The sequence below is a fragment of the Crassostrea angulata genome, chromosome 7 (assembly GCF_025612915.1).
Source record: "Crassostrea angulata isolate pt1a10 chromosome 7, ASM2561291v2, whole genome shotgun sequence".
Taxonomy (NCBI): Eukaryota; Metazoa; Mollusca; class Bivalvia; order Ostreida; family Ostreidae; genus Magallana; species Magallana angulata.
The window spans coordinates 11,548,902-11,569,765 of NC_069117.1; the positions used below are offsets into that span (position 1 = coordinate 11,548,902).

At 33.4% G+C, this 20,864-nt stretch overlaps 1 protein-coding gene across 8 annotated transcripts in view; it reads right to left on the bottom strand.

The window, feature by feature from the left end:
- Positions 1-751: 751 nt before the first annotated feature.
- The window catches only part of LOC128192968 (zinc finger protein GLIS2-like), a 28,959-nt gene continuing 8,846 nt past the window's right edge, over positions 752-20,864 (bottom strand). For 2 of the 8 annotated variants that reach the window (XM_052866106.1, XM_052866105.1), the window contains exons 2-9: positions 19,084-19,153; positions 18,669-18,811; positions 11,503-11,573; positions 9,792-9,957; positions 8,673-9,037; positions 8,201-8,454; positions 3,407-3,525; positions 752-2,949 (exon numbers count right to left, since the gene is read on the bottom strand). In XM_052866106.1, the coding sequence (XP_052722066.1) occupies positions 2,294-2,949; positions 3,407-3,525; positions 8,201-8,454; positions 8,673-9,037; positions 9,792-9,957; positions 11,503-11,514 (1,572 nt within the window). In that variant the 5' untranslated portion in view covers positions 11,515-11,573; positions 18,669-18,811; positions 19,084-19,153 and the 3' untranslated portion in view covers positions 752-2,293. Of the gene's footprint in view, positions 2,950-3,406; positions 3,526-8,200; positions 8,455-8,672; positions 9,038-9,791; positions 9,958-11,502; positions 11,574-12,614; positions 12,865-12,960; positions 13,525-18,668; positions 18,875-19,083; positions 19,154-19,522; positions 20,470-20,864 lie in introns of those variants that run through there. The other 6 variants (XM_052866108.1, XM_052866109.1, XM_052866107.1 and 3 more) reach the window with 5 other exon arrangements.

Genomic DNA, 20,864 nt, shown 5'->3' on the forward strand with positions numbered 1-20,864 from the left:
ATCCTTCATGAGTGTACATTACGCCACTGAAATATGTTGACTTCTGTTACAGTTACCTATATAGCTTGTTTTCGAAAATCTCGTTTAACATGATATAAGTAGGTTTACAGAAAAGCGTATATTCATTTTAAAAGCATAATGAGGGAGATATATTTACTGATTTAATATTTAATAATATGTTGGATATATAAAGTGGATGCATGTTCTAAAGTCCCAAAATGACGAAGGGGTAGTAATGTAAACAAACGGGAGTGGCATACCTTTCCTCTTTTTATATGGGAATGTTTTACATTAATCATTTATTTTCCGTTAATTTTTGGACATATACGTAAAATGAAACTTATGTTGTGTACATGACTTTGAAGGAATTATAAAAAAAAATCACTACCCCGGGGTTTAATCAGTCTTCAAGCACCTGTGTCGAAAATCATACTTTCAACAGGTATCTGCATATATTTTTAGTAACAGGTACTTTCATTCAAACACGGGTGTTGGCAAAATACGGGGAAGAGGTGATATACCTCTTTAGGCTAAAATGAACAAAGTTGTCATTTAACATGAGGCTGACATCTGATTGGTACAAAATTGAATCCAATCATATATACATTCGATGTATGGCATGCCTTATAAACAAAGTGTGTTAAAATTTCAAGCATCTGAGTAACACAAGTGACCACAAAACTCACTTGAGCTGAAAGCTAATGTGAGCCAGGAATTATTTTTACATCTATGAAATATGACAAACAATAAATTATAACAGATATAATTCATTTATTTAAAAAAACATATCACAACAAATATAAATGAGTTCATTTATTTCACTAAATGCTTATCAAGTAGCACCTCTACAGCTGAGAAGAACGTTTAAACCCTTTATCAAATAGAGATAGGCAAGAACTACAAACATGAATGTTAGAAAATTACATGTACGAATTCATCAGAGGGAAAACAATGCTTCATTAAAAATGAATGGAATGCAAAACAAATTGTTTGGCACTGTAACTTTACCTTGCCATTGACCATTCTACTGACACAGTTTCCTGGGCCCATGTGATCAAACCACCATTATTATTAGTGTATAAGTAACACAACGATATATTTACCTATACATTTGTTTTGTATCACAGATAATTAACATCTATTTTTGTTCTAATGTTTAACAACAACCAGTCTTTCCAGTATACTCTCTTTACCAAATATATGCTAGCATGTGACAAATACACCATTTAAAGCACTTAGGAAACTCAAGATTCCAGAAAAAAAAATGAATATAAAAATTATTACCTTAATAAAGGAAAGAAATAAAAAATTCAGAGGTGTAAAGATTCCACCTTAAAAGGCTTATATAGCAAGACAACAGTAGTAGCTTTCTTCCAATACACATCAATTCTGTTTGTTTGTGTTATTGCCAATGAATGATCCTTATTCAATTTAGCTATAATATATCGGTAATATAAGTAAAAAATAAACCATGTAACAGTTATAAAAAGCACTTACCGGTACATATCTTAGTTGTACATTTGAATTCTTGATATATCATGATTAACAGGTAATTACCGTTACAGTTTATACCAGTACACATATTATGTATTGTCAACGTCCGTACATCTATATATCTATACAAAGGAGATCACTCAGTTAATTCTGTTTCATAAAGGGAAAGTCCACAATATGCCAAGATATCTAATTGAACAAACTTATTTTCTTTAACTGGAAAATCTCCATTTTCAATGGAGGAGATATTAAAACCATATTTGATTCAAGTACATGAACAGAAATTAAATTACAATGCACAAATAAATTGTACACCGTACATACAGTAACACAACATGGAAAACATGATTCAGATTATGAACAATGAACAGAACAAAACATGGTACAGTTCCAGCCAGCTGAACAATTATAAAAACAAAGGAAAGCCAATTCGGCTGAAAGCTATGGAAATGAAGTACATATTCAAACTAGCTACCTTGATAAACAATGTAACAAGATTATTGCATTAATACTGTTAGGTACAAAATTTCTTCATTGCTTATGACAAGAATGCCATAGTTGTATTTCCAATATACACATGTTAAAATACATCTTCCTTCTTATAAATCATGCACGCAAGATTCTAATTTAAAAAAAAAAAAAAATTGGACGGAAAAAAATAACAAGTCAAAGGGAAATCATTGCCTTTATGTCGTAAAGAAAATAAAAATTAAATACAAATGCAAGGCAGAAGTTCCCAGTAAAATATAATAATAAATACTCATAGAGAGACAAAAAATGCACAACCACTTAGACAAGATCACTCATCCCCAAACAGTGTACCGTGAATAGTGGAGTTTCCATTTTGATGAAAATTGGGGCCCTCCCTGTCGCCGACATCTGACCCCGTGGAAGGACTGCTGGTGGTCAGGTCCAGAGGTCCATCCTGGCACTTGGACTCTAGGGACAATTTATCACTCTCAAAGTCCAATGGAGAGCTCGGAGAAACTGTTACCATGCCGTCTGCTGCCGGAACAGACATCGCCTGGAGACCTCCTGGGAGCACAGCAGATGACAACATTGGATTGGACGGAAAAATCCCATGGGGCGACATGTAGTGGGCAGGTACACTTTGGGGCAGAATGCAGCTAGTGGAAATGCTGAATAACTTTTGACTGATACATGAGGGTGAGGAATTGGGGGGAATGGGTGGAGACTTATTGTTGGGAGAAGACCTAAGCTGATCTGGAGATTTTGATTTTGAAGATTTACTTTCATTTTCACCATTGAAGTAGTGTCCGTGTGTGCGGACGTGTTTGCGTAGAGAACTTGGGTCTGTATAGCGTTTATTACATCCTGGCATTTTACAGATGTATGGTTTCTCCTCCTGATGAGTTCTCACATGCTTGAATCGATCACTTGAATTTGAGTAAGCTTTCTTGCAGCCTTCAAATGGACATATATAGGGCTTCTCTCCTATAAAAGATCAACACTTTTTACTAAGCAATTTCAATTTATATAATTAATTACATTATTTAATATATAATTAATTTCATTTAATTCATCACATTTCATAATAGCACAAATTTTAAATATTCATATTCACTGTAAAAAAAAATGATTTATTGTACTAACAAGAAATTCTAATTAAACAAATTAGTCTCCATTATTCACTACCAATCTTTTATTTATTGGAACCTTGTAACAATCTCTTAATGCCAGTGCCAAAACTTTCATCATGCAAAGAATATTAACCATGTGTAGTCAGCGATACACTCAAGATTTATAACAGATTGATACAACTAATGCATTTCAATTACGTCTCCATTATCTTACTGATATTGCCCAACATCAACAAAGGACCCATTAAAATGCCTGAAAAAGGACATTTAAAACAGATATTGTCTGCATAAAGCTCATATGAATGCCCTACCAGTATGGGATCTGTTGTGAATCTTAAGATTCTCTAGGCGGGAGAAACATTTTCCACATAAAGCGCAGCGATGGGGCTTTTCGTTGGTATGGGTCCGTATGTGGATAAGCATTTTGTACCTAAAAAAAAAAGAAATTAATACTGTTATATAAGTGTCCACAAAACAAGAGAGCCTCACACAAAGTTTTTATGTTAAATAGATGATGTCTTTTGCTTACAAACCACTAGCTATACCAGAAATCCTATTTATGGAAACATGTGCTGAATAACTTCTTTTGAAAATCTTTAAGAGATCTCAAACTACATGGCGCCATTACATTTCACTTTGGGCCATTACAGCATTTGAGAATTGAAAAAGAAACAATGATGAAAATTTTTTCAGTATTTCATTGTCTTTATTTTCAAAATCAAAAATGGTTTGTTTGAAATGCAGTAATCAAAGACATATACCGTAAGTTACCATAATACTGTAAGTAATAATTGTATGTAATGTACATGTATCTATGGACCAACTAAAACTAGTTGAGTTCTCTCAGGATTAATTAAGAAGTTAATTTACCTATTTTTCAGGCATCCCCTTTCTACTGATTTGCTATGGAGATCTTTTGGAATAAAATGCTATTGGATTAGGATGGACAACCTAGAAGCTACAGTGCCTTCCATAGTAAAAACCTGCACTAGTTTTGTACTGATTAACCTTATTTACACACAAATTCTGTTGGAAAATTAGTACCATTAAATTCCTCTTGCAATTTACTACTGATCTCGTCTCAAAATCAAAATTGTCAGAAATTCACTGTAAACACATATGTAATACATTTACAAATTTCTGTATTGGATATTTTTTTATTTAATTACTGTAGAATCATTAGATTTCATGGTGGCTCAGTTTTCGTGGAATTCGTGGTTGCCTCTCATCCACGAATTAATATCCTCCACAAATGATTGAATATGGGTTATAAAGTCATATATCTTTTTGTAGGTATAAGATAATACAGGAAATTATGTCCCCACTAACCTGTAAAACTTAAGCAATCCACGAAAATTGGCCTCGACGAAATTGAATGATTCCACAGTATTTTAAAGAAAAAGTGACAATAACCCCTTCCTTTGCAGTAAATGAAAATACTAAAGCAATACTCTTCTTTGGAAAAAAACCTGAAATATGTTTCTTAAGGGAGTCTTGACAGGTGCAATTAGTTGTTTCAAATTTTCTTCACTTTCTTCTATGGTACTTGCAACCCCATACTAGAAAATTGATCCCAAAGGACTATGGTTTTCTTTGATGAGCTTGTTAAACTTGGATAAACGTCCAAAACGTTATCATAGGATGTATAAATATGTATTAAAAAAAGGAGAATTTAAAATCATAACAAACAATTTTAAAATAGCCAGAACACAACAATCATATCACTATTTTTGAATTTCATTTACATTAATGCCCTTAAGGGTCACTTCATCCATTTACTTGACTAATAAATTTCAACAGCTTCTATAAATTCTTTAATAATAACGTGTAATAATAGTAATAATAATAAATTCTTTATTAATAATGATAATTTATGATTTATCTAAGGAATAATTTCAATATTCATTAGTTTTATATGATATAAGATGGTTTGGGGCAGTTTACTCTTAATAAACCCTGAAGCATCATTAAATTTTGTCTGATCTTAATAAAAATTGCATGTGCACATTTCAGATGGTGTTCAACATATGTAGAAATTTTCAGACTGTTCCATGCAATAGTAAAAAATTCTAGGGGGGGGGGGGGGGCAAAATTGCATCTACAGACAGACAGACGGACAAGGTGAAACCAACATACCCCTCTAAAATTTGTTTGCTGGGGTAAAACAACTGTAAGTATTTTATAACTATCCTAAAATCATTCGATGACAGTGAAGACATTTGGTAACAGGTAAATGTAACACCTGCTGTAACAACATTTGGTAACAGTGAATGTAACACCTGCTGTAACAACATTTGGTATCAGTGAATGTAACACCTGCTGTAACAACATTTGGTGACAGCAAATGTAACACCTGATGTAACAACATTTGGTAACAGTAAATGTAACACCTGCTGTAACAACATTTGGTAACGGCAAATGTAACACCTAATGTAACAACATTTGGTAACAGTAAATGTAACACCTGCTGTAAAAACATCTGGTAACAGTGAATGAAACTTACCTGCTGTAACAATATTTGGTAAGAGTACAATACCGATCAGACCCAACCTAACACCAGAATAAACCCCAACTAAACCCCAGATTTACTTTTTGGGTTTACTTGAGAATTGCTTTTGGGGTCAACTGAATGAAGTTTGAAGCAGACCTTTATTTTATCTTACCATCTAAATACCTGTACTTCCTACCCCTTGTATATTCCGAATACACAGTAAGCGTCTGCTTTCAGGTATATACTTCTGATCGGGGTTTACTCTCTGTATCCACTCCGGGTTCACTCTAGTAAACCCGGTGTAAACCCAGAAGGTAAACCAAGGGTTTTGTTGGGGTTTACTTTCTGTAAAGTTGGATCTGATCGGTACTGTAAATGTAACACCTGCTGTAAAAACATTCGTTACAGTGAATATAACACCTGCTTTACATGTATTATTACCATGCTCAACTTCTGACTCAATATTGACTTTCACAACCCTTCTGATGACAAAGCATGATTTAATATCACACTTTATAAATGACACAATTGTTGACAGTTAAAAGATAATGTGTCTGTATTTTCTTTATATAATGTACAGATATAACATAGCTCTGACCCACTTAGCTTTATATAGCACAGGTATTAATGCACAAGTAATTCAATCTTCAAACAAGAGGGCCAGGGACCACAACATTCCCTGAGTAACAATAGCTATAACTAAACAGAAAAGCTTAAGGCCATCTTTATTGTATTAAATAATATGTTTTTCCAATGCTACCGTTGAGGTGAGTGCAGCATGTGCTCAAACAATGAATTATGATAAATCAATAAAATTAACAACGTAAATGAATTTGATTGCAAAATAAAACAAAACATACCTATTTTTTCAGTAAATTTTCATTATTCAAAGTTTATAAGATTTGTTGTTTTATTTATTTATAAGTAGAATAATAGTTTAATCTCAGATACAATGTTGTTGAATAATAAAGATTTTAATATAAATGTTCATTACACTGTATATCCTCTTTTAAAGTGATTGTAAAGTCAGTTCATACCCTTTTTTTTTGCAGTAGACATTTTTTCTTATTAATTTTTTTTAAATTTACGCTTAAACATATTTGCTTATCATATTAAGGAACATGGAGTTGCCCCCCCCCCCCCCCCCCCCCCCCCCCCCCCGGCATTGGGAGCATGTAATAAATGGAAGTGAATAAGGATTAGAATTTTCATAATTTTTGCTTGTAAAGATTTTTTGGATAAGGCTGTCATCCCCCGTTTTAAAAAACGATGATACGTGTACGTTCCTTGAAATTACCGTAATTATAGTGAATAAAATAAATGTGAGCATTCATCCAAATGAGTGCAAGTTACAACTGTTTCCTATATCTGAAGAAATGTCCTCATTATTTAGGTTTGCAAGATTTTGAGAGGATTTTGGTAATTTCAGCAGATTTACAATAACTTCAGTTAGAGTTATTTCCCCTTATTGTGACGTCAACGTTCACGTGTCGGTTGACTAATTAAAACTCCCTTGAGAAATAAAAGTATGCGAAATATACTGTTTTATTTACTTAAAAGGCTGATGTTCTTAAAATTACACATCTTTTATGCTTCTCAAAAGTTTTTCTTTGGTTCTCGCAAGAACATAGGTTGGAAACCATTGGTACTTTGAATTGTGGGTCCAAAATTACTGACGCCGAAAACTTTTTTCGGATCAATGTGTAAACCATTGTGACGTCACTCGATTATTTTTGAATGAGAGTGTACTGAGGTGAACTTTAGAGGTAACATTGACTGTATGTCGTATACATCGTCATTGTTTTTATTGTCTTGCTGATTCTCGTGAGAGTGTAAAGTGATGAAAATTACCACGATTACAGGGAACTACTGGGACGATTATAACAATGCATTACTGGTCCGATTTACTGCCGCCAAAAAAATCCGTTGAATGAATGTGCAACTAGTCTGAACTTTCTATTCACACACGCCTTGCCGGTAGGGGTCACTTCGTGCAGGCGCTGCCCGCCGGCGAGCTGTTCTCGCTATAAAATATCTGGACTACTTAATAGAGTAAATCTTGTCTATAAAGATTTTCCATTTTTTTCTACACATAATCTCAAATAAATATTAAGCTACTTTTGTTCTTTCAGTTTTTGCAAAAAAAGTTTTTCTCTATTCTTAATTGAAAAAAAATCTCCCCCCCCCAGTGTGGCCCCCACCCTACCCCTAGGGATCCTGATTTGTGAAAAAGTGAATCTCTACTACCTGAGGATGCTTCCACACAAGTTAACAATTTTCTTGCCAAATGCTTAATGAGCAGAAGATTTTAAAACATTTTTCTCTATATGCTCCTACGTAAAAACTTGTGTGGAAGCATCCTCAGGTAATATAGAATCAAGTTTGTTTAGTTCATTATCACAGGGGTTAAGGTGGGTCCACACAAGCTTTTTTGGCCAAATGGTATTTTGAAAAAGTTTTTCTCTATGTATTGATATGTAAAAATTGACCCCAATTGTGGCCCCACTCTAGAATCATGTTTTGAACAAATTTGAAACTACACTTCCCAAGGATGCTTCTACACAAATAAAAATTTTTCTGACTTTCTTAAGCATTAAAATCACCTTCAACATACCTGGCATTGAATCCTTTCCCTCGTCTCGGGCAACCATCCCATTTACACTGGTAATCCACGTCTGGTCTCTCGACCTTGACATGCTGGTCATTGACATGATTGACTAGGTCATCCATGCTCAGAAACTTGCTGTCACAATGAATCCAGCGACACTGGTGGAACTGCATTCTGGGCGAGGAATCTTCCTTCTCGTTGGAGTACAGTCGCAGGTAGGGAAATCCACTTGTAGGTGATCCACTGCTGGACTGTGAATTCTGACAGAAATCATATACATCTAAATTATTTACTCTGAAATCTGAATCAATTTTTACTCTGAATACTTAAATTGTTGTAATTTCTATTCTTATATTTTTTTAAGCTCTTCCTCACTCAGCCTCCTTAACTTTTTAGCAACAAATACAATGTTCATTGCAAAGTGTCATTACAATTAAAGAAAAAAAATGAATTTTATTTTCCTATAATTAAAGCTTACATTCTGTGACTCATCTGACAATGAAGGTGCTGTAATCATTGAAGATGTGGTCACCAAGGAAACAGGAATTCCCTGAGGGTCAAGGCCATTAAAATGAAGGTCGGGATGACTGACACTGTTTGAAATCCTAAAACTTGGAGGTGTCACCGAGAGATTGTGGACAATATCATTATAACTTGATTCAGGTGAAGGTGCTCGATGATTGGGTTCGAATGAAGAATTGTGTTTGCTCATTAACAGATGATCAGCTTGAAAGTTGGTCAGCAATCCAAAGGAAAGAGGGGGATCACAAGGCAAAGGCCGACTCTCTGGAGATCCTTCAAAAATAAGGCCATTTGTCATCTGTCCATTAGTGGATTTGGAATCTGTGAAGAAAAAACCATTAAGCTTCAATTTTTATGTCGGAAAATCTATAAAAATAACAATAAATGGGTAAGATAAAAATAAATACTCCATAACATTCAAATCTGAATGTCATTTCAGAATCTAGCTCAGAAGATTTCTAAATGTCAACAAATTCAAATCAAATAATCTAAACTCTGAGGGTGTGAAAATAAAAGAGAATTTATATGAAACCAACATTGTATATCATATTGTTGCTTAACTAATTATTGTTCATAATTAAGTTGAAAAAATGTAAATTCTGAGTAACAAGTAATTTTCACAATCTAAGGGCAATAACTGAGAACTGAGACTTTAAATATACTGCTTGTGGACCATTGGCCATTGGTTTATTAGTCAAAGCCAACATTGTGATTTTTACATTTTTTCATTCTTAGAATCAATGACCAAATCTCAAATAATCATGTTCTTATTACCCATTCTCTCAATTAAGTCAATAACTGGTCTGCTTTCTGACATTTGATGTCCAGAGTAGTTTGACCCTTGATCTTTAACCTCAAAATTAATACATATAGTCCTGTGTATCCCTCATGGAAAAGTTTTGAATTTAATTTGGAAGCATTTATTTAACAAATAATCATTCTACATTAAACTAAAATTCAATTATGCCTCTAACAAAGAAACAATCAACAAAATTGACAAATTGATTCAAATTCATAACTTTTTATCTTTATTTGATTTTTCTGTGTTTTGGTTCAGTATTTTGTTGTTTTTTACCTGTAAGTAAATTTCCTGTAAGCTTGATACATTTGCTCATATTCAGGACACTACAAGAATCAGATGGACTCCTTGACTTATCTTGGCTTTCGTTTCCATTCTCTTCATGCATTAAAATCTGCTGTCGTTTCTTGTTCTGCTTTCTGGCAGCTGAATTCAATAGCACCTGAAAATGATTCAAATCAAAAAATGTTATAAAAACATAAAGACCCCTATGTGGCATCATTTAAGAGGGTAAACTTTTTCATATGCACTGAACAGACAAGCAAATGGTTCCCAAGATATGATTCATGTCCAGAGTGATGTGACCTTTTATTGTGACCTCTAAATTAATGGAGGTAACCCTTGACCTTTGATCTCAAAATCAATAGGAATGATCTACTATTAAGGAGGTATAATGGTGTACCAAGCATGAAGTCTGTCCAGCAAAGGGATTTACATGATCCTTTGGTCTACCAACTACTTTAGATTCCTAATATTTTACGCGAGTACTTTGTCCCAAGTTTTTGCTACCACCACTCTTCGCTTGATATTTCAATAATCATAAATACCTTTGAGTTCAAACTACGTTCATCCACTAATATGAAAAATGTCCAGATTATCTGTTTTGAAACGCCACCTCTACCACTTCAGGTTTCAATACACATCCCAAAATAGAAAGTTTACGGGGATTTTGCATTGCATCAGCCATTAATAAGCCCGGATGATAACATTGAAAAATTGTGCGAGGTGTCTCAAGTACTTCTGAATGGAGAAAAGATGTAAACATTTCCCATTATAAATCTCCGTAGGAAATTTGTTTTCGTTCCTGTTAACTTTTTTGAGGGCAAAATGATTATTTGTCAATGAAGATATCTTGGATGTTTTCCCTTTTGTCGATTTCAACAGCATTTCTTTCACAGGTATGTGTATTTTTATTAAAAATCATAAAAAAGTAATGGAAGCAATAACTTGGGACAGACTATAATTCTGCGATTCTACTGTTTTCCATCAAATCGCCAGAAAAAAAATCGAACATGTCAAAATTTTATCATAGTTTCATGTAGTATACATATGTTAGAAAAATAAAAGCGAGATTTTAAAATTCACAAGATGAACTTCTCGCCACTTTACGTGGATATTTATGTCTCGCGTTTAATTAGGAATCTACAGTTACCAACCACCTGACCAACCATATATAAAACAAAATGTTCTCATTCTATTAAAAGAAACATGAAAATAAAAATTAAAAACTTCGTTACATTCATTTATATAAATTTGAGAATGGCAAAATTAATTTTTTCCAGTGACTAAAAGTAACCAAGAACTGGTGAATCTTCTGGAGACAATGAATCTGCACAACTAAAAATTTGTAGCCATTTTCAAACATAAACTTGATTTTGTGATGAAGGATTGATACACAGTACAAAATAATTGAATTTTCTACAACATAAGAATTTATTTTACTCATTTAACAATTCTTCAGAATGAATTCTAAAGATGCTAAATAATTCAATATTCCATTACATTTTAATATTATCATTCTCTTTATATTCTATAATACTCAATAAAAATGCATGACCACTTTGGTATTTTGAGAGAAATAAAAATTTTTAAAATAATATTGCTGATTTATAAAGTTTCACTTATAGCTGCATGAAGATTCACAAAAAACTTGTTATTCCTAAAAAAAAATAAATAAATTAAAATTCCTTTTTAAGTAATAAAGTACCTCTGATTTCATGGTGACAGTTTATGTCTGTGCATCAGTGTCTTCAAGGATCGGAATGAGGCATCGTTAGCCTGCAAAAGTATATATGAGTATATTTAATACCTTTAATGACAAGGTTATTACTTATTTTTCACACTATGCTGACCTAAAAAAGTCTCATGTACTGATGAACTAGGTCACTACACCTGCCTTCTAAAGTCAATAAGACAGCATCCGTCTATTAGCAAGATATAAATGCTACTGTGAATGCCAGCAGTTCACCTGAGAGCTGTCGAGTCTCATCTGTCATTATTTCTACTTAACAGTTAAAAACTGGAAAATCTATCCTAATCCTCCACCATGATGTTTATTTCGTGCTAAATATTTTGTGAAAAATGCCATGTACTGGACTTTCAAGCACTGGATGAAATACAAGATACACTTTACAAATGCAAAACACTTTCCAATCATCACCTTAGCTTTTCTGCATCTTGTGGAGGTTGTATTAAAGTTGATGATGGGGAGTTGCATGTTCCTGGTTTTGGGGTCAGTAACAGGGAGGTGGGGGTGGGTGGGGACATACTAATGATTTTTATTTGTGAAAAAAAAGTTATGTGGGATGACTGTAAATTCTGAATAACAGCAGAGAAATCAACTTGATTGCTAAAAATGATTTATTATTTTACAGTATGTGACAGAGGAGAAAGTTATTTTTTTTCACTATTGGGTCAAGGTTAAGTCTGGTAGATGGTCAAAAAGTATTTTAAGTTACTACATGTATAGGCCTAATGGTTGAGAGAAACCACTTTGGTGGAAAATTCGACCATGTGTAAAGAGGCATTGTCCTTGGTTGGAGGATGTCCCTTACTGAGTTAAAAAAAAATCAAGAACACTAATATACAAAGCCATCAATGCTTCCTTTCTCCAAGTATGCATTAAGTTCAAAATTACACGAAAACAACACATGGCCAAACAACAGTAGTATCTGCTTTGTCTAGTCTATGCAGACAGAGAACATGAATCTCATTGAATGGTCACCATACAGCCAAATCTGTCCCCGTAGAACATCTTTGGGTTGGAATTGATATTAAGCATATTTGTGAAATATTACATTTAAATGTCCTAGGAATCACCTGCAGCTGACAGAATCCATCATAGAGGAATGGGAGAGGTTTCTGCAGGGTAGTATGTATTATCAATTCCCTCATCCTGACAGTGTACCAGTGAACATAGAGTAGTGTGACCTCTGGAGGACACACCCACTTTTTGGAGTTTTCAAAAATAACAATAACCAAATTCAAAACTTACAGTCATGTCAAGACTTTTTGATTAACTAAAATATAACTTTACAAGCTGTATATATATAATCTCTGCAAACTGTTAATTTGATGAACAAAGTACGGTTATTGTTTAGTTGTTTTTTTTTTTGTTCATTTTAATTATTATATTATTTTGCCGGTCAATTTCATTTTTCCTTACCCCCATGTAAAGTGCTAAATCCCACTTTGATTTATTCCACTATATTGTCATCAAATGTGTGAAGAGATATAAAAAGATATTCCTAACTATTTATCTACCTATCAAATCCGAATCAAGTGTGGCAAAGGGGCTCTAGAGAAGGGGTAGACTTTGCCATAATTTGGCCCACAAAAACAACCAATGTAAACATGTAATGTATCGACTTCACCTACTCAATGAAACTGCTACAAAGAAAACTTTCAGAAAAAAATATTTTCTATTGTAATCATTTGAAAAAAAAAAATCTTGTTACAAACTGTTGAGCACATTAGTCCATTTGCATTTCTTGTTTCATTTGAAACTGTAATTACACCTCTCTGATACCTCCCCAGGAATTGATTATATATTTCGCGCACAAGTACCCCCTATAAATGTTTTGTGTAGGTCATTTATATGTAGACCTTTAAATATACATCGCTGCACACACTGAAAACCCCTCTCATAATAAGAAATAAACAATTATACCTAGCTGTCAGCCAGGGACCGTGATCATGGGGGGTTACTTTTTAGCCCATAACAATACCACCATTCCATACCCCCTAGAGATTGTAGAATTTGATTCGAATTTAATTGGAGAACTTGAACATGCAGTGGAATTAATGTGACAACTCTGGTTGAATTCTTTAAGCCCGATCCTATAACAATACAATCTTATTGACAATAATATCCAGAAAAGTTTAAATTGCACATCTTATGAAATTTGAATTTAATCAAGACGAAACTTGTAAATCAACCAATGCCATTAGGAAAACACCAGAATGAGGCAGAGAGAATTGTGCTAGCCATTTTAACAGGTACCAAGGTGCACACACAATGAGCACTGCTTCATAGCCTTCCCAATATCAAGGCTGAGGTCGTTCTTTGATGTCTTTGAACAGTGTCAAAGTAACAGAGGTGCAAGTACTGTTAAAAAGGCTATATTGGGGTGACAATTTTTTTTTTACCAGTTTTCTTCTATTAGACACTTGATTTAAATCAGCAAATTTTGTCATTTGATCCCACTTTCCCTTGCAGGATCTTTCCTATACAGACTCTCAGCATTCACACAATGAAAGAAGTTATAATTGTGTATTTGGAATAAATTTCTAAAAAGCAATATGCTAGCTCTTTAATTCAATTCTGAATTGTCTATATTTGGATGAAAATTTGAATCTGACTAACACATTGCATATAGAAAACAAATTAAAATGATTTTATCAAAGTACTGAGAGCACTGAAAACTCCTGAGTCAGTTTTACATGAACTGTGTTTTACATGAACTTTGTTGCATGCAAGTACAATTTATGCATCAACAGTTCTTAGAACAAGAAAAAGACTATATATAGTTTGAGCCTAAAATGGCCCCCTTAAATGAACATTGTCATTTTACTGTAATTCTTTGTTTTATTTTGTACAAATATACATGTGACGTTTTCATAATTTTCATTCTGATTTTAGTGCCCACAATTTAAAAATATGACATCATAAAGTTGACCCTTTCCCGCCATTTTCTCATTTTAGCATAAAACGGTTTGTTTTGAGGCAGGTTTTCTTTAAGGAAACATTGAGCGACTGCTAGAACAAACAAAATATTTTCACCAAAGATGTATCTCTCCAATACTTATAAGTGACAAAAATTTCGTTCTTGTTCAAAGAGTCGCTCTATATTTCCCATTCAAAAAAGATAAAAAAAAATGTCAATTTTTGATTGATTTTGATTGAATTATAAAAATAGCGTCACTTCTGACGTCATATACTGCCAGTGAGTGCATATAAATCAAATAAATAGGTGAAAACATACTTCATGTCAACTTTTTTATAAAATAACACAACAAATTAATGTACCTGAATCATTTTAACAATAGCGAATATTCGGGGCCAAATTTGACTAATATCATATATAGTTCTTTGACCAAAGATCTCATTACTAATAACTAACCATAAAAACAAACTTTTTGACCGTAAATAATTACCCAGTGATGTAGATCTTTACTGAGGTAATTAAGGCCTAAATATATCTCTGCACATGACCTATGGACCACAAATTTCCATTACTACTACAACTAGTAATATGCTTTAGGTTTTTTGTCTGATTAATTTGACAGAAATGATCTCCATTAAAATATGTCATCCTGCCCCTTAATGACATGGGAGGTGAATCAGATGACCTAGCTAAACACCTACAAAATAAACTAGTATCTTTGAACATTCAATAAGCGTGCAGTCTACAAGTTTTGATTGGTTAATAGATCAACGAATCTCTAATTTCAATGACAATTCTTAAAATCAATCTCACGAATGTGTTAATTAATATAACTACTTCTTTATGAACTATTGATATTAAGAGAATCTTTAGCACTTCTCCTGTTATGTAATGAACTAATAATTAATTTTAAGGCAAAATCTTTCCCTCTGGTAAAATAATTGTCTGATACAATGAATATTCAGCAAATATTCATTCCCAATAAAAGAAATTACTGTAATTTAATTACAATATTTATGGAAAAAATGAATTTCTTCACAACTTTTACTGTATGAATATACAGGTAACACATTTCTTGTCTCAAAAGATAGATATATCAGACATGTATATCTTCTCCCATATAAAATACTTTAACATGACAAGTATTAGAGAAATTTTAAAAGCTTTTAGATACAATTCTTAACATTAATTTTACCCATTTTTCAGGAGCTTTTAATGTTAATTAAACATTACCATGGTAACTAACAATGTACTTACATACATATTACTATTTTCATTTTCACCTATGAACATGCAGACACATTTAAAATGCCAATACTTTCATGTTAAATTTCCCTTTCCTTGAATACACTATAGAAATGCAGATTGCACACCTTTCTACCCTAATGACATTCAGTAATAAATGCAAGTCTTCTATCGACTTTCTAAGTAGGGGGTCCCTAGAGTCCCAAAATGCCAACAAACTTCTGCAGTGCACCAATATAGTCAGCAGCACCCAAGTGGAATGTTACACTTAGCTTTTGTCAGGGGCAAACAAATTAATGGCAAAAATGAATTAATCAGGTGAAAAAAGCCTGATAAGATGGCAAGAAATGCCCCATGGAATAGGTAGATTAGACTTTAAGGCTGTAAATTATCAACTTAACATATATAGCACCAAACTTTCCCTTCATTTAATTGCTTGAAAATTTCCAGTAGTTTAATTTGCCATTTTGAATTTTGAAGCAGCTAACTTTGATTATTATAAAGTGAAAAATTGACCCCTGCCTTAACACCCCCCACCTCCAATTGAAAACCCCTGAATCTGTTTAAATATATTTTTTTCCAAAAAGTATAGAGGTTGGAAGGAAGTTAGAACCATTTTATCAAGAGCTTGGGCTTTGGGTAGTTGTGTCAAACTACAAACTGATGTAGGCCCGTCTATTTCATTGTAGGCCACTCAGCCATGGCTCTGAAATCAACACAATTTGTCTGGCTTTTGAGCTAAGCTACACAATTGGTGCATATTTCGCTTGAAACCAGCATCATTTTTAACTTGTTTTAACAAAAGAAATAGATAGCTACATCCTACTGAAAGTTCAAGGTCTTGTTAAAATGGTTCTATACAAAGACATGTAGAAAAGTTGTTTGACATTGAAAATAATTGTATAAGGGGAAGCTATGCTTCCTAGTATGTATCAAAATCTATATGACAGCCACAAATGTAGAAAAGTTACCAATGTAACAAGGACTAGGCTATAAAAAGAAACAACTATAAAATTCCAGTAACTATAAAAGACACCATATCCTCTCCACCCCTCATCTGCCATTTTGTGTGCTGGGTATCTAGAAATTTAAGAACCACTGACTTTGCTACATTTCTCAATAATGAGCATTCCAGTGACAGAGAAATCTACTGCATAAAATTATCAAAGTTAACTGACTTTCTTCATCTAGTAGAATTTAACCTTTCCTTTTTTTCCGTTGACCTTACCATGTGGTTAGCTTTAGACATACCTTTCAACCATCTTCAAAGATTGCTATTGCAAAGCATACCTGGCATAGCTTTCAAATCATTCAAAGCTTGTAATAGAATTTTATGTAATCATACATCAAATTATATTTTACCGTACATGTTTAAATTACATTGGTTATACAGAGTATTCTTAGTTATTATAATAAGGATATATTTTCAAAATGTTTAAGTTCATTTCTTGCTCCAGATTTCATTGACAGACCTTCCTGATCACTAGAAATCTTTATTAATATAACAAGACTAAAATAAAATATCAGTTAAGTTAAAAGTTAAGTTAAATCCTTCTCCAAGCCATAATGGTGCATAAGGTCGGTGCTTATCCCCAGTTTCCGTGGTGCTAAGCTTATGAGAAACATTGACTCCCCCTGGATGGGACACCAGTCCATCATAGGTTAACCCCCAGGGTATGCTGGTACCCAGTTTCAGCTGGGTGGACTGAGACAATGTAGAAAAAGTGCCTTGTCTAAGTGCACAATACACAACATCAAGTAACCACAGGAGGGTTTGAACCAACAACCTTTTGGTTTCTGGCCTAACGCCCATGACTACTGAGCCATGTGCTCCATAAAATATCAGCAAGTCTGGCAAATTATAACCAAAGGAAGTATGTCAAGCCAAGAAATGTCATTAAAAGTACTTTCCTATTAGTTGTTAAATTACTTATTATGGCATAGAAAACCAGATTCCATGGCAACAATTTAAGTTCCACATTATCCAATAGATGTATTCTCTGATAATTGCATTAATTTTGAACACGTATTTATATAAATAGTTGTGAGTCATACTCTAAAGCAAATGCCTTTGCTTTGATATATTGGTCAACTATGATTTACCAAAAAACAAACACCAAAAACCGATAGTTAAAAAAAAGCCTGTACAACAAAACCACAAGTCAGATGCTTGGTTTTCTTCAGGTTCAAAAGAATCTCAAAAATGTTATACAAAACCAAGCCATGAATGATCTCATCTATAAATTTAAAAACTGTCACAGACTTTATCTTTTACAATGAGAGAAAATCCCCTACTGAAACTTCAATAATATCTTGGGCCCAGTTTTTCCTAAATTGCAAATCTCATTATCTCCATTGTCGACCCAGACTGCTGCACTTCATGGAATACCCTGTGCGCACTGTGTACTTCTTCACCAGGGATATTTTCCAGGGATCTCCACAAAGTCGATACCCCCAATGTGAAAAAATCAGACATATTTTGGGCCTACTCAACATGACAAGGTTGAAGTTATCCCTGTGGCTTAAGGCTCTAAAGAAGTAGTCTTTTGATCTTTCAAAATTCTCTCAAAGACCATTTAAGGTGGATATCTACATGAATATGATTATTGATTAGCATTCAAAAAAGATTTCATTACAGTACACAATGAGCTTAAATAACCTTTTGTTTTTAAAACAGCTTTCAGAAACTTTCTTGTAAATTTTATGTGACTTCGAATTAAAGCAATTATCTGAATAATAAAAACTTCTATGTGACCTAAATTGAAAATATTTTAACAAAAAAATGTTGTTGAATTCAGGATGTTGTGATAGATCTGTCACACTTAACTCTTCAGACCCCAACTTCCATATTCCCACCCCACCCTGATCTCCCAAGTTTTGTGAAAACAGGCCCTCTTGATCTTGACTTTTTTCCCTCCCTGATGCTTTTTTTTTAAGAATGGTCCTTCAATAACGGACTTACCAAAAGTTTTGGTGTCTGATGACCACAAAGCCCTGTTTGGTTGATTGGTGGTTTTTTTTCAGAAGTGGTATGAAGTGGATGGTTACACAATGGTGCAGAGTTGGTTATTCAGGTTTTGAGATGGTCTTGATGCCTCCTTTAAGCTGAAATGATTTAGATATCATCAAAACACTTACACCCTTGTTGGCTGCATCTAAAAACTGCAACTAAAATTCAGGAAAAAATATATATGACCTCAGCACATTCTGGTTATACATAGACACAGAGTATTTAAATCCAGCAAATGAATAACGAAAGATTGCTCAGAATAAACCCTCAAAAGAATAATATACTTACATACTCTCAAACATTAAACTGCATAACTGCCAAGCAGTGAAACCGTACAAGTAAACAATGAAGACAGTACTTAAATTACCTTCTTACATTCTGTTCGTGAACATAGGCCCTGCCACACCCATTGAAAACCACTTTTGTGTGCTTGGGACCTGCAATACACAGACAATAAACAGGCAAGTGTCATAATATTGTACATTTAAACCAATTATCAAACTAACCTATAAATATGATCATTTCAATACCCTTGTGACAGCACACAGAAATTGGAATAGACATTACCAGTTTGTTTGTTTCTTGGGTTTTTTTTAAGGGTTTTTTATTTTTTGAATTTATATGCAGTGACATGCCAAAGTACACCAAAGAAGAGTATCTTGTTTGTCTCTGGAAATCAAGGCTCACTGGAGTGGATGTCCTGCTCACATTGAGGCAGAAAAAAGCTTAATTCTATTGCAATCAAAGCATTAGAATAAGAAAATAAAATGAAAACGGCCAAATATATGTGTAAACAAAAAACATACCAAATGGTATTCAAATCAATCCTGTGTCACACAGGTGAACACTTGTAAGAGTCATCCAAGTATCCAATTCTACGGCTGATGTTATTAAAATTCAGTATAATCAACCAGCGGTTTAAAACAAACTGGAACTCGACTGAAGGCCTATCTAACCGTCTATCACCCAGGATTTACAGTGTCTTCCCCCCAAAACATATATGTGTGGGTATGGCTAGGTGATAATCCCCTAATGTACAACGGATAATGTAGAAATTGAATTTCACTCCCGATTGTACCAGATCAATATTCATTTTAAAAGTAAACACCCAATACTGATACCCCATTGTAGGCGCCACACAAAAACTTTTAAAACACATTTTGCCATAAGAGTACCTCAACCTCATGAGGTGAACGACACCTTAGTTAAATAAACAAACTCAGTCATTGAAAAGTTACCAAATACTTACTATTTTTATACTATATATCTAGTTCAGATGTACTGTATGATAATTAAAGGTCAATTGACCTTATACAGATCTGCCATCTATTATAGAGAATTCCAGGAGTAGCCAGTGTAAGGTTATGCATGGTGTGAGTTATTCTTGGTCACCTTTGTCAAAGCCTTTACAACAATACATACATATACATGTACTAAATAGTCTTATCTATAAAACAGTGCAAAAGTCATTAAACCAGGCCCTTGTAATTTTTTGTCAATGTATGGACAAAGTACAGTACAATACAGAACTGTTTAATAAAATCCTTGAAATGTGATGATTTACTTATACCCTAAATGAGTTTACAATACAACCTACGCATTGCTCCACTTTTAATAACTTTTAGGAAAGCTTATTGAGCATTCAATTCATATCCTGCCTCAGGGAAATGATAAGTGTATATGAATATGTGTTATGATCCTTGTCAACTTAATTTTTCTTCAAATCTCTATGGGACACAAAATTAATTTGTTATCATATCAGAAATTTTTTTTTAAAGTATAAAGCTTTATGAAGAAATGTTGTGAAATTGCAATAAATATAATGAAATGACTTTGTTTTAATTTTACAAGTTTTCCTGTATATTTCTGTTTTTATATAAAAAAATTAGTTGAGAATAAAAATGTAAGCACCTTAACAAATCATGAAAAGAAATGGAATATAATGGACAGAAAGTGGAAAAAAGCATTATCTTATGTAAGATGCATTCATAAATAAAGAAATCTGACTACTGAAAGCACTATCATCAACAGCTGAAGCATAATTGCAGCACTATCATTAGCAGTTGAAGCAGAGATTTTTGTAGGGATAAAATTGTGTTGAGATTAAACATAAATGAGGGGAATTTAACTTTAGTTGTTTCAGAAATT